General features: G+C 39.4%; 1 protein-coding gene across 12 annotated transcripts in view; it reads right to left on the bottom strand.

Moving 5' to 3' along the window:
* LOC118237336 (formin-binding protein 1-like) overlaps window positions 1-15501 on the bottom strand; it is a 185430-nt gene that overhangs the window by 31381 nt on the left and 138548 nt on the right. For 6 of the 12 annotated variants that reach the window (XR_004767148.1, XM_035435933.1, XM_035435937.1 and 3 more), the window contains one exon: window positions 13864-13953. The exons of 5 other annotated variants lie outside the window; for them this stretch is intronic. Coding sequence is in view for 6 of the 7 variants with exons in the window: in XM_035435933.1 (XP_035291824.1) it covers window positions 13864-13953 (90 nt within the window). In the remaining variant the exon portion in view is untranslated. The remainder of the gene's footprint in view (window positions 1-13863; window positions 13954-15501) is intronic. One more of the 12 variants, XM_035435927.1, reaches the window with a different exon arrangement.

Raw genomic sequence — 15501 nt, 5'->3', positions numbered from 1 at the left:
TATTCAATATTTAGTCCCAGATATTGACTGTAGAATGGCATGGTATCATTTTTTAAAACTTTTTCTCATTTATTTCGTTATTCAGTGAGCAGCGTTTTCACTGCTGTATTGGCATATCTTACGGCTGTTGTCGGGTTGATCTTGTTGCTATGACAGAATACGATTTTTTAATGGTGAAAGAATATTTTTATGAATACCAAGATAGACAATATTGTCCATTATGTCATGGGTGGGGGGTGTAGTTGTAGATGAGACTGCAGGGAGGGCGGCGTGTTAAATGAACGACCAGAGCGACAATGGTGGCACTGCAAAACTCCGTATTCGGCATAGTTGTAGTGTATCGTCTACTTATGAAACTAAAACAACGCATTTCTGTTTTTAACTCGTACTTTGGTTGCACTAGCACTGAATGTCTGAGTTCAGTAATCTGGGCACGCCGGCCGGCCGACCACTAGGGGGCTTGCGCGAAGGGGTTAATTATTGAATACAAGCAGTAATATGTACATGTTCGTATGCATCCTGACTAGACTGCATCCCCCTTTTCTGAACTCTCCCTAGAATTTTCGTCATGAGTGCTTGTATTTTACTGTGTAATGTTATGGTTTACTGCACAATGCAGTGATGAAGCAAAAGTTGAAGCGGTTGCACAGGTCTGAACCCTTCTAGAGAAAATAAAATGAGGCATGCGATACACCGTTGGAAAGCTTATACTGTCTCCTACTGGATAAAAGAGGTATCATTAAATCTAGAATGAACTGTTACATTAGTCTAAATTAGGAGTGGTGTTTTGCAAATGGCTGTTGTAAATATCTACCCCTGCTTTCTATTTGCTTATTTATTTCTCAAACGGATTGTTCATGACAATTTCAGTCAGGACAACTCACTTATTAAAATATTTACTTGAATACTTAAATACATTTTTTGGTTTGGTGATGAATGGATCTGCTTCAGGTATTAGTGCATGCACCAGCGTGCATTACCCTATCGAACAGGGAGTACTATACATCTCCCCTACTAAACAGGAGAAATACAGGAAAGCCCCCAAAACAGCAGATCTGTCATGGTTCTGTGTTTCTGTCTCTCGTTTTCCTTGTTGGGCCACCAGATGGCGGTACTTCTGTTTTGTATCCTGCTCGTTCCCCTGTTGGATAACTGTATTATTGCTTTCAATTATTTTATTATTGTTTCTGCTTGTGTCTCGTTGTTCCCACCCTGTCCTGGTTTAATTGTTAATTGTGCCCTCCTGTGTCTTGTCAGTTTTGAGTCTATTTCAGTCCTTTGTCTCCCTGACTGGGGTGCTGGTTTCTTGTGTTTCTGACTTTGTTTATGCCTGTGTTTCTAGATGCCTTTCTGTCTTTGTATTTTTGCTTGTGTGTTCTGCTTGTGTTTCTGCCTGCCTGTGTTCTGACCTGCTTGTGTTTCTGCCTGCCTGTGTTCTGCCTGCCTGTTTCTGTTCACTGTTTTTGTCCTTGTCGTTTGTTTTTTTGTTCCAAGTTTTTTCTATTGTTTGAGTGTTTTGTTTATTGTTATAAGTATAAGTCTTTGTTTTATATACCTTTTGAGTCTCTTTTTTCACTCTGCGCTTGGGTCCAACCCACCAAAACCCTGACAAGATCATCCAATAGACAAAGACTAAAACTATGTATACAGTAGAGCACCTGCTGCTTCTTGAAATCAGGAAGACCATACTGATATCCCTCCAGCTCAGAGGAGGAACACAAGCTGTTATCCTGGATCAGACATTGGCCATGCTAGCATAATGTGATAGTGATGGTGAACTATGTGGACAGCAGAGCACCTGCTGTTTCCTGAATGACCATACCGATGGAAGACCATACCGATATCCCTCCAGCACGCAAGCTGAGATAGTGGATCAGGCGTTGGCCATGCTAACATTGTAATAGTGATAGAAAACTATGTGCACAGCAGAGAATCTGCTGTTTTCTGAACGATTGGGAAGACCAAAAGAACAAAAAGAGGGCTTCGGTGCTTCTAGAAAGGGAAAAGCCGAAAAAAGTATTGTGAAGGTGCTCTTTGGAAAAAATCAGGGGAAAAAACCAACAACATAATGAGTACAGCAAGTCCAAGGCACTCTTCTTAGAATAAAAAGCCTTTAATGAAGGGCTAGTTCATATAGAAACATTTAAAAACTACACCAACATGTTTCGGCCTCACACGGCCTTCGTCAGGGCTAAACAATGAAAGCAATTCAGGTAAACATTCAAAGGAGTAGCAATTAGTTCAAATGACTAACAGCTGATCAGAAAATCAGTTGGTACAGAAAACACTATAGACCAGTCATCACCAGAGGTCAGTGTAAGACTAAATCCACTGAAAATCGACAAGTAACAATACACAAATATAAACAATAACAGTACAAAAATAATCATACATCTATATCTATAGGAACTGCTAAAATACTAATAATCAATACATAAATCTATAGAAACGAAACCATGCCTATAGAGCCATTAAGTCCTGGAAATGTAGTGGCCTGGAGCTTCTGAATCCAGCAGCTCTCTTTTTGATTGACTACTCTCTGACTTTCACTTCTTCTGGATGTTAACGGGACAAAGTCAATACCTATGGCTGTAAATGAAACGGAAACGTCTTGGTGGGCATCTTTAAAATGTTTAGCCATTGCATAATAAAAATTGCCAGTTTTGATAGCATATTTATGTTTGGCTAAGCGGTCCTGTAAACAACGTTTTGTGCATCCTACATAAAAAGCATCACAATTAGAACAAGAGAGTATATAAACAACATGTGTAGTCTTACAGTCAATAAAATGATCAGTAGTATGCGTCTGTTGTGTTACTGGGTGTGTGAACCCTTTTGATCTGACTACTACGTCACATTGTTTACAATGTCCACATCTATAGGTGCCAATGGCAACCATGAGACTTGTTCATCTGCGGGTAAATGGCTATGTACCAGTCTAACTTCAAGGGTAAGAGCCCTTTTAAAGAGAAAACAGGTGGGTCAGGAAAAATGTTGCGCAAGGTCTTATCACATTGGATGAGATCCCGATTCCTTTTAATGATATTACGTACAGTATGTGCCTTGTTATTATAATGGGTGGAAAAAAAACCTTTTAGATCAGGAAGACCAATTTGATATTCCACTTACTAATACATGGCACCTGATGATACTGGGATCAGAAAAGGACATATTACTTTTCAAGAGTCAGTGCCCAGAAACCACCTGAATTAATATTATTTTTTAACACAAGTAATTAATGTAATTAACACAGCACAAGCAATGAATTTCCTATTTGAGCTTGGATGACGTCCTTGGATGATATACTGAGCCTGATATATCCTTCTAAAATGGCAGGGGACCACCAGAACATGGATTTGAGTGTGGCTGTTTAAACCTTAGGAGCTGCTGTGGTAGCAGCACAAATCCTGAAGGACAGGGGAGAGAGGACGCAGTCTAATGTAAATAGCAAATGTTAGCAGCACAGGCAAACATATTTAGACATGCATGTTTTGAGCTTGATTGAAGCCCTTGGTATTGGTGGTGGCAGTGTAGTGTAATGGATAAGGGACTGGCCGTGTAACTTAAAGGTCACAGGTTCGATTCCCGGGTAGGGCACTGTCGTTGTACCCTTGAGCAAGTGACTTAAGCTGCATTTCTTCAGTAAATATCCAGCTGTATAAAGAGATGCAATGTAAATACTATGTAAAAATTTGTATAAGTCGCTCTGGATAAGAGCATCTGCTAAATGTAATGTATTTTACTGTGCCTAATTTAGTGTTGGAAAGCAGGAGATGACTACCGCCATGATTTTTGAATGTTGCCTTGGGAACTTTAGGAGCTGACATGGTAGCTGCACCGATCCTGGATGACTGGGCAATTGTAACGGCTATATGGCAGTCCTCCACCTTAGCAGAGAAGGAGTTTAGAGCACAGCCAGGGCTGGACAGCATTGCTGGCATCAGTCATGAATGGAGGCTCATGAGCAACTGCATAGTGTGAAATGGAATGCCTGCAATAATGACTTTGTTAGAAATAACTGAATGTAATGAGACTGGGCTTTAACTAGGTTTTAATTCCATCAGGCTATTGAACTGTAAATCATTCTCTTATATGGACCACCCAAACCTAGAGGGTGCCACATTTGTATGAAATGCAAGGATTTGTAAGTATTGACTAGGTCAAGCAAATGAAACGTCATTTCAGGGATTAAGAAGCAAGCCCAGAACAGAACAGTATCCTTCATTTAGAAGGACTGAGCAAATCATGCAGATTCATCACAATTTGAGATCTAGGGCCATGTCTGAATCAGTGCACTTGCCCACCATAAACTACACAAGTAGAGCAGAGTGGATGGGAAAAATTCCAAGTAGGCAAAATTGCCTTTGTATTCCTATTTCTGGCGTTTGCTAAACATATTCAGAAACAAACTTTTCAGGAGTAAACAACCATTTTGATCCCATAAATATGGTGCACAGCTTCATTTTATAGGTGCACCTCAGCTGACATTTTACTTCAATGCATGAGCAGGGGCGCACAAGGGTGGAACATTAGTACACTTCCACAGTATATTATGGAGTATATTTAATATTTCTTATTATTATAATTTCATTTATTTGCATATTACACATTTCATTGGCCTATTAAAAATATACACTAAACAGTATGCTTATACAGTACACATTTTGCAGACTCAGCCTAGGCATTTAGAGAAAGGCATGTCCCAGAATTTCAATCATTGCAAAATTCAGATGAACCAACAGAAAAGCAAATCAGGTTTGGTAATGCTCTTGGATGCTACTGATGTAAAAGAGGACAGGCAGGGAAACTTGCATGAAATTACATAATACTCTGGAACTACAAAGGAGGTAGCAGGCCATAAAGTCTTTTGCCGATAGGACATTTGACCAGGCAAACGTTTCAGTATGGTGTCAGATTGATAGATTAGGTGGGGTCGATCATTAATTGCAATTTGTCTATGAATTAATTTATGCCCCCTCTCGATTTAATAATCGTGAATAAAACCATTTAGGGATCATTTCCGGTTGCCCTGTGGGCGGCTCGGCACTCTGAATACTGAACCCAGAGCAGCCGCGGTTCACCCTTATCAACCTTACCACTTAATTTATATGCGAGTGGGATTTTCTCCCAATATATATATTTATAAATCTGAATTCAGATACCTCTGTTCGACTTCGCTAGTGGATCATTCTGTCAACGTGAGAGAGAAACCATAACTCAACGTTTATCAATACAGTAATTTAATATGAAGTGACGCAGCCGCAATCAAAGCAGTGAAGTTTACACAATAAAAACAAAAACCTAATACGACACACAATATATAAAGGCATATAACTAAGGTAACCAAAGGAAGACAGACGGTACTATTCTAGGTTTAACAATGATATGATTATATCAATACAGTAATTTAATATGAAGTGACGCGGCTGCAATCAAAGCAGTGAAGTTTACCCAATAAAAACAAAACCTAATACGACACACAATATATAAAAGCATATAACTAGGGTAACAAAAGGAAGACAGACGGTACTATTCTAAGTTTAACCACAATATGACTATAGATGATTCACACACACAAGCGGTTAAGATAATGTAACACCACCTACTGAAAGTATTAAAATATTAAAAGCTAAGACCTTGTGGACAAAACATATAATATACTTAAACACAATGGGATCTAAGCACGGGGAGTTAGTAGGTGACAGAGAGGCGCGCATGCAAGAGGATGTCAGGAAGTCAGCCTGAGTCTCCGTTGTGTTCCTGTTTCTTTATTGTTTATTTCATTTTTTATCGGTTTATTTTGTTACTTTTGCATGTTTGCTTTTTGTGTGTGTGTGAGTGCATGGGGTGTGCTTTGGTTTTTTTTCCCTTAGGTTCCTGGTTCCCGCCCACGCTCCGCCCCAGTCCCACCTGCTCACCTCATCATTCAATCAAGCCTCAGCAGCCATCTTCACCTGCGTCTCATCTTCCACTCATTTCTGTTGCTATATATTTTCTGTTAGCCCTTTAGTCTTTGCCAGATCGTGCCTCTGTTTTTGTCAGTGCCGTTCAAGCCTTATACTCCGTATCTCTGTGTATTCCCGGTTTTTGAATTTTGCCTGTTTTTCGACTACGTATTTAGCTTGCCTACTCTGTTATTCTAGCTTCTGGTTTTTGACTTCCGCCTATTTCCCTCGACCTGGTCTCTGCTCCTGATTCTGTGCCTTTGCTTGATTGTGTTTGGATTTCTGGATTTTCGACTTGCGCCTGTATTCTGACTACGAGACTGTTGCTTATCCTGTACCCTGTTTCTGGAAATAAATCTCCACGTTTTTTCTCTGGACATCTGGTCTGCTTTTGAGTCCTACCCCGGAACCTGCCAGAGGATAGAGAATGCAGAAATACAAATTTGGCTACGGAGTAAAATTAATGTACAATAGAATGGAGGCTTTCCGGGTTGTACTGTGCTTGATTGCACCGTCGTTAACCAACCACCTAGCTATTAGTCTCACAAGAGGCGCACTTGGACAGCTAACAGCAAATGGAAGGTCAATCTGTTGGGATACTTACGAGAGTAGAAGGGAAGAAAGGAAAGGAAGAAAGATCTCCGAGACCCCAGCCCAGGCGGAATGCGCTGATTTTAAAAGTTACCAAATGTAGCTCGGACCCGACGAAATTGCGCCGTAATCGGCGGTACAGGAACCCCGTCCACGGACGTCACAGCAAGCACGGATGCGTTGGTGTACCAAGATGTAGGCGGCTACGGTTCTGGAGCGGAGAGGACACCTGGAGGTCCAACAGTATAACGGTCCAGGCTTACTAGGCGGGGATATGAAGGCCACGGCACTTTCAGAACGCAATGTACTCCAGGGCTTAGGTAGCAGATGAAGAACAACAAAAGTAAGACGAAACGAAAGATGAAAGAATAAAGAAAAAGTAATGGGTTTGAGTGTCTCTCACCTAAAAATATCTGCCAGAGTGGGGGGGGGCGGTTCAGGCTACCATTGGTCGTTTAGAGGCCCACCCTCCATTCCCAATCGCCTTCCCCTCAGGGGTAGGGTCCGATAATTTTTATTACGATATTAAGACGAATTTGATGAGGTGGTATAATATTTTAACTGTACTAGCTATTGGAATATGCTTCGTTCCCCGACCTTCGTCGGGAATTTTGGACAATAACCAGACCAAACATGATCATTTTAGGAATTGGTTACAATGAGATGATTAATCCTTCCTTAGTGGTGCCAGCTAGGGGATTCAGAACTGCGGTGCCGTCTAATTCTAATAGCCTGCACTCACTTCGCATTTTGTTTCGGACCAGTTTGGTTAAGAATTGTATTTAGTAATTGTTTAATCTAAACCTACTTTTGTCCATTCGTTTACGTAGATGGAGCGGCCTTGAAATACCTAGGGTGCCCGCTAGTCATCAGTAGCGTTCTGTGGGAGTGCAGCGCAATTATCCAGGCGCCAAGCTGTCGTGGTCCGAAGCTATCAGGCTGTGAGAGAGTTCGCACCTCATGCATGGTTCGCCAGGCACGAACATCTGTTCCTATGTCTCTACCATATGTAGATAGATTGTAAGCCCCCCGGTGTCATCAATAGCCTTTGATTCTTCAGTTAAGGGCGTCTGGCATGGGAGATATGGAGATCAAGAGGGGAAGTAGTAGATAAGGTCGGAATGTTAGAATTAACAGATACAGGGTCATTTGGGAGTTTACAAAGGGATATGGTGTTTTATGTCCTCAGACAGAGAGAAAACAAGAGAGGAGAGCAGAAAAGGAAGGGAATTCTTTTTTTTTGGTTGTCCTACAATGGTAATGCGACTGCAGGAGGCAGATTGGAAACTTCTCAAAAAAAAAATAGGGCTGTGAGATTTAGGTGTAAAAATGTAGGTGTAAAATCTAACGCAGAGCCTTGTTAGCACTAATAATGTGCATTACAAATTATAAGCTACTAATAGTAATACTAATACTTTAGCGAAATGGGAAATAAGCTTTGCAACAATAAATATGCTCAAAATTGTCAAATTTAGCCCGACAGGTAATACAGGCTTTGGTATTATCGCAGATTACTTCTCTGTTTTTGGTACACTGTGGCAAAAGCAAGATTAATAAAAATCTAAATAAAGCTGCACAATTTGCACTCCATTGATCTAGGATAAAGATAGCCACAAATAATGCATAATTGCAGGCTGTAAAAATAGTTAAATTATTAATTACCTTGCTTTTAAAGAACATCTCTGTAACAAAATGTCCAGAAATACTCCAGAAGACATTGTCCTTCAGCTCAAAAGCACAATTACTCCACAAAGCATTTGTCAAAGTAGTTTTCCTTATACCCAAATGCAGCACCACTTAAATGCAGGGAACGCTAATGGTTTCAAGAAATGGCAAGCTGGAACACATTACCAAATCTGTAACTTCTAGAAAAGGAATGAAGTTCATTTTAAGATACTGAACATCAGTGTGGCAGGGCTCAATTTGCGAGAGGAATTCAGGGCAATTAGAGGACCACGCCTACAGGTAAAGTAGGCACACACATGGATTGTGTTATGAATCAGCCCAGGATTTCCACAGTAGGCGCCTGAGACTGGGATCCCCATGACGGCGAGAGAGAGCACGTACAGGCTGCGAAAAAAGGCTGAAAAGCGACCGGGTATAATTTAATTTATTTTTTCTTTGTTGTTCTAGTTTATTGTTTTTGCCCAGATCCCATGAGGGTGACGGGTAAAGGTTTTTGCATTTGTTTGTGCTCATTTGTGCCAGAGGTGGGAGTAAGTCACACATGTGCAAGTCACAAGCAAGTCTCAAGTCTTAACCTTCAAGTCTCAAGCAAGTCCCAAGTCACTGTGTTTTGACTCAAGCAAGTCAAGTCGAGTCACTGCTAAACGTCAAGCACGACAAGTCAAGTCATTGCTCAGATCAGGCAAGTCACAAGTCAAGTCACCATGAAAGAAGCGCTTAAATCAAGAGAGAAAGGGGTACAATGGCAAGCCATGTCATGATAAAACTGCACCTGTTAGTTAGTTAGTTAGTCTCTACAACTAGGGATGGGTATGGTTAGGATTTTATCAATACCAATACCAGTATTGATACTGCTTATCAATACCAATACTTATCAATACTCTCATCGATACTTCCTAATTTTGAGTGCAAAATACATGTTAAAATAATTATCAGTACTACTTTTATATTAGTTTGGGCAAAAAATATTTAACAAAATTGTTTTGTTGATAAAATGAAATAGATTGTTTTTTCAGACAAAACATGATGATGGGACCAATTGGTATAGATATAGCTAGTAAAATATATTTACTTGATTTAATCTGGTAATTATTATCAAAGATAAGAATTATCAATCAAATTGCCAAATTCATTGATAGGCAGAGCAAACTGTTTGGATCAACCTTTATCAAAATGTACAACTCACAACAAATAAAAATTAAGAAATTTATTAAGTTACAACAAATATTCATGTCTAATCTATAGACGAGGTTCAACTACCTTAAAACAATTAACAAAGGTTACTGACAAGAACAGTCACATAAGAAATAAATGAAAGCAGACACCAAATCACAGCTTTTGTTCCAAAGTAACCCAAAATGCAGAAACCAAAAGACAGCAGAATAGTCCAAAAGAATCAGAGATGATTGCAAGAATTGGATTGCTATAAAATTAAGGGGAATGTTTTTTTCTCTCATTCAGGAGGTGTTCTATACAATCATGTATTCGCACTTCTGGAACAAACTGGTCTAATCCAAGCAATTCACCACAGAAGAACAACAACCAGTTACCAGCAGTGATACAAAGTTATACGATCATGATATCACGAATATTAGACAGTTTACGTGTTAGCAGCTGTAAATGCTATTAATCTCTGGCAGGAGAATCAAACAGGTAATGGAAAAAACCAAAATACTAAACAAGGCCCATTCTTGGAATTTTTCCCAGTGGGACGCAAACGGATTGTGCAGAACGCATTGATTAGTTTAGGCTTCAGAGGGATTATATAAGCGTTAGCAACAAGATACTCATTCGGTGCCAACAATGCTGACCACCTAAACACCCAAACACTGGTCAGGACTTTATTGTAATGCAAGTTCAAATCGTAGTATTTATATATTTTGTTTATTCATTTATTTTTATACCAGACAGAATTGATCATTTAATGTTGAAAATACACTGGCAATTGACGGAGAGCATGTCTTCCATAACAACGGTCACGTTAATACTGAAAATAAATAAGTTTCTTTCTTGCAAGCCAGCCCTTGCTGGCTAGCAATGCTTTGGTGCTATTATCAACCAGTTGGAAAAATCTTACAACAACCAAGCAAGGACGATAAGAAATGCATGGGTTACACAGGGTTTCATTAAAACCAAATGCTTAAATAACGCTCTCTTTACAGTCATATGGCAGGTACAACCGAGTTAGAAGTTCAACAACGGTAGCCGGACGACACATTACATTTACATTTATTTACATGTATTTGGCAGACGCTTTTATCCAAAGTGGCTTACAATAAGTGCATATTGAAGGTCATTGGAACAACTACAAAACACAGGTCCGATATGGTACAATACTCACAACACAAAAGTTGGCGTCATCAAATGTCACGGAGCATGCAGGAAACACAGCTCTAACTATCCAGCAGGTAGGCTATAGCCTATACCCATTTAAGCAGCGATTTTTAGAGCAGTAATTCTTTCAGCAGCAATTGTTACAACAATAATTATTTGGGCAGCGATTGTTAGAGCAGTAATATTTTGAGCAGCGATTGGAAGAGCAGCAATTTTTTGAGGAGCGCAATTCTGAACAGCAGCAAGTGAAGCACGCAAAGCCGAGCAGGCAAGCAGCGGCACTGAGAGGACTGAATGTTGGTTTCAAAAAGGTTTAAAAATTGGTATTGTGTGCCTGTGATTTTACGGGTAAGAGCAGAATGTTGTGTGTATGCAATTGGATGCATTCAATGGGGCCGACCAATTTTTCGGCTGCAATTTTGAGTTTGCTGGCTGAACTTGCTTTGGGCATTTTGTGCGCACTGCTCATAAGTGACCACTGAATTTTGAAAGGGACCTGTTTACATGTGAAACTAATGGTAAGATAGTATATTTATTCCACATTAGTCACAGATATTCATAGCAGAATGACATAGTATAATTCCAGAAAAATTGTCTTGTTTATTTCGTTTTTCAGTGAGCAGCGTTTTTCACTGCTGTATTGGCAATATGGGGCTATTGTTGGGTTTATCTTGTTGCTATGACAAAATACGAATTTTTGGAAGTAAAATAATATTTTTTATGAATGCCCAGATAGACGCTATTGTCCAGTGTGTCATGCTTGGGGGGTGTAGTAGCAGATGAGACTACAGGGAGAGGGTGCTTGTTATATGGATGACCTACGCCACTGTGGTAGCGCTTAGAAAGTCTGTCGTGTACTGTCTACTAATAAAGCTAGGACACAGAGTTTGTTGTTTCATCTCATAGTTTGATTGCAGGAGCATTGAATGTCTGAGTTGAGAAATCCGGCGTCATGGCCACTCGAGGGCTTGTATGAAGGGCTTAAGATCTCGCCAAAATGTTTGTTCCACTTATGCATTAGTTGATTAATTGCAATTATTGTGCCCCAGCTCCACAAACATATGAATCGGATGAGAAGGGGTCTCTGTCCCAGCTCTGGGGCCTCCAGGAGCTCCTATACACAAGATTCACATACAACATAGCACTAGTCACCAACAAACGAACAGGCCAGAAGAAAGGCTGTTGGTCCCAGATGACTCGGAATTGATGGGACAGGGACAGGCAGAGCTAGACAGGAGAACTCAGTTTCTCAGCATTCCAAAGTGTCACCAGCACAAAGATAGATCCAGCTGAATTGGACAACATTTTTTGTGAATCTGACCCCTGTCCCTACCACCACCCCCCACCACATTTACCTCTCTGCCTCTGTACCTGCGACACTTTGTACATGAACCCCTTACTATGTGAATAAGGAGAAGATATCTAGACTATGGGCATGTTACAGTGATCATCAGCTCAGCCACAAAAGCATAGGGGACTCCAGACAAGACTGTGTGATCATGTGATCTGTCAGCTAATTTGACCAAAAGCTATGGCAGTGGCTGTAGCCCAAGACACTAGCCCCATCTGACAGATGTCATTTTAAGTTAAAAACTGAGCTTCTCTTCTGGTAATATAAACACCAAAGCATACAACTATATGCAACTATTCACTGTTTGATATTGTTATTATAAATGGTTTCTTAAATATTTTTTCTCAGAAAAGGTAGAGATAGAATAAAAAATCAATGCAAAACCATGGAATGACACAATTTCAGAGCAGAAAACCATTAAAGTGCTCTGAATGGAAGGACAGAGTGCACTGATCTGAGATCAGCCGGGTGGAGCCGTCCACATACAGTAGCAGAGATTTGGACACCTCTACCATCTTTGCCTGAGGATAGTGTCTGTGTGGCACATCTATATCTCTAGTCAACCAATCAACACATACACACATAAATACAAACACATACAGAAAACCTGGGACAGACAGACACGTGCGCACACAAACAAACACACAGAGAAATACACACAGTAACAAACACACATTCTCACACTCACACACATATGCTTATGTGTGTCTCACAGACACACCCAGAAACATGAACATAAATACAAAAAAAACACAAATGCATACATACATATAGACATATGCACACTGACACACATGCATACTCACAAAAACAAGTGCATACATATGGCACAGACATAAAACCACATTAGCACATTACTCACACACACTCACTCTCTCCCTCTCTCACACACACATAAAGGAATACACATGCATAATTACACACATACAAACAGAACCCATTATAATTACTCCATTATAATTACTGCAACTTTTTATTTCTGCTCTGTGCTTAAGCAGTTGGGGTGTGTGATAAAAATAATGAATTTATGCAGAGCAAGTACAGGATGTGCCATTTCATTTCTGGCTAGTTCTAGAAATGCATATTTTGCCATTTTAAAATAACAGGACCCATTTTATCCAATCCACCATTTCAGGTCACATTGGGACAAGTTAACTTGGGCTTATTTACAGCCTGCTGAAGTATATTCTCCACTGCACATTCTTTTGCACATTTCATTGACATAACCAAACCCTTTGTTTATTCATTTGAAATGCTTTGCAATGGCTTTGTTGCTGTAGTAGTGTGCTATTCAATGTTTCTGAGCTGAATAAATCCTTGCTCAATGATTTTCCACTTGATGTGAATTCATAAGATCCAGACGTGTTTCACTTAATTCATCCATTCATACTGTAACTCATTTATAATTTATGTCATCTACAAAACAAAGGGAGTAGAACAAAGTTTTGGAGCTACCTTTCAAAAATTGTACAAATTCTTATTATCTTAGTACACTGCCACTGGATCTAATTAGCACTTGGAAATAAAAAGTATGAAATATTCAGTGTTAATCTTAAAAATGTAAATAATACTGGGCATGCAAACCAACTTCACTTTCCCAGTACTTACGATGGGCACTGCACATAAATACACACATATATACATACATACATACATACATACATATATATATATATATATATATATATATACACACACAATACATACATACATAGAATATTGCTACACATACAAAAAAAAAACATATACACATATGTACGCACTTATACAAACACACAAAAACTGAAGCACATGCACACATGTATACACACACACACACACACACACACACACTTAGACATGTACTCACAGAAACAAAAACACACATACACACAGAAACAGAAACACATACACAGAAACATAGAGATACACACACAAACGCACACACACACACACAAAAAATACACACACACTTACAACATATTGTCTGGCCTCGAAGGCATATGTTGGTTTGCCTAAAGTCCTCTTCATGAGCTCTTTGTCAAAATAGTTATCGCTGCTGGACTGCTACAGCGCAGATGATGAAAGAGAAAATGTATTAAATTAATAATGAATGAACACAGAGCCATACTTTTTACTTACCTCAGCCTACACACACACAATACACTCTACTAATACAGGGTTGTCCTTAGCCTATACTCACTTACCCCTACCACATCAAATGCAAATGCACTGAAAACACACAACTTCAGAGGTACCTTTATGGGTATACTGTATACTTATATGTCCAACTGTGCCCCAGAGAAGGCTACATAATACTGTACCCCACTGGACACTACAGGAGGTTATTCAATACTACTGTAACCAATTACAGAGATGGATATTTAATACTACTGCAGGAAACTATGTCCCAGAGGATGTTATTTAATACTACTGTACCCCACTGTGCCCCAGAGGAGGTTAACACTACTGTACCTCACTTTGCTCCAGAGGAGTATATTGAATACTCCTATACTTCAGTGTACACCACAAGGGGTTATTTAACACTACTGTACCCCAGTGTACACCAGATGTGGTTATTTAATACCAATGTACCCCACTGTATCTGAGAAGAGCTTGATACTACAGTAGACTACTATACACCTGTGGAGGTTAAAGAATACTACACGTCACTATACCCCAGAGTTGGCTTATGACTGCCTCGGTATTAGTAACTGCACCATGTGGATATGGGTTTACCTTTTATGTTTATACCTCATCAGCACAAATGACAAACCATTCAAAAATAAAATCTTATAGAGCTCAAAAAAGGTTTTCCTATTTCCTTAGCTATGTCTACTTCCTGTATGAGAGTACCCTTAACAAGAGACGCAGACATTCCGTTCAGCTTCATTTTTGTCTCTCACAACAGTTCAATGCAACTTCCTGTTCATTTAAAACACAAGCCAACTCTGTATGTTCAGAACTTCTACAATCCACAACCCACTAATTTCAAGGAATGAAAATGCTAGCCACCTGTAAATATGGTCTTATATATATAGTAAATCTTGTTTAATCTTACTATGTGCGGTGAAGGCGATGGAACCAACGATTACAATGTGAAAAAATTAAAAATTCTCAGTGTTTTCAAGCTTTAATTTACACACGGAGCAGTAGAGTAATCAGTTTACTCTGCCACAGTATCATCAGGCAGTTTCATTAAAAGGGGAAAGTGGAGTAAATTGTTATAAAATATGGAGTTATCTGATATGAACAGGTTTTTTGAAACATTTGCCACCTGCTGCACAGAAACACCAGAGAGAGTTCTCTGCAGTGGACTATCAGGAGACACATAGGAGCTTGTTCATGAGAGCCCTGCTGTTGCTTATGTCAACCTAGTCTCAATGACCTATTAATTAGACGACACACAGTCCCATGCTTAAAGGAAATAGTGTGTATTACAGATACTAACACAAAGAGTTACTATGTAAAGAATTACTAAAAGAATAATCCTCCCAGACATCAACCTATCCAACATAAGAGATGATCACTGATTTTTCAGTTCATATCACCTGAAAAATGCAATAAATAAACAGTGAATTCAAATTCAAAATAGAAGAGATCAATAATAATGAA

Source organism: Anguilla anguilla, chromosome 10, assembly GCF_013347855.1.
Source record: "Anguilla anguilla isolate fAngAng1 chromosome 10, fAngAng1.pri, whole genome shotgun sequence".
NCBI classification, from domain to species: Eukaryota; Metazoa; Chordata; class Actinopteri; order Anguilliformes; family Anguillidae; genus Anguilla; species Anguilla anguilla.
Note: the sequence above shows the minus strand (reverse complement) of the source record. Positions and strands in the feature narration are given on the sequence as shown.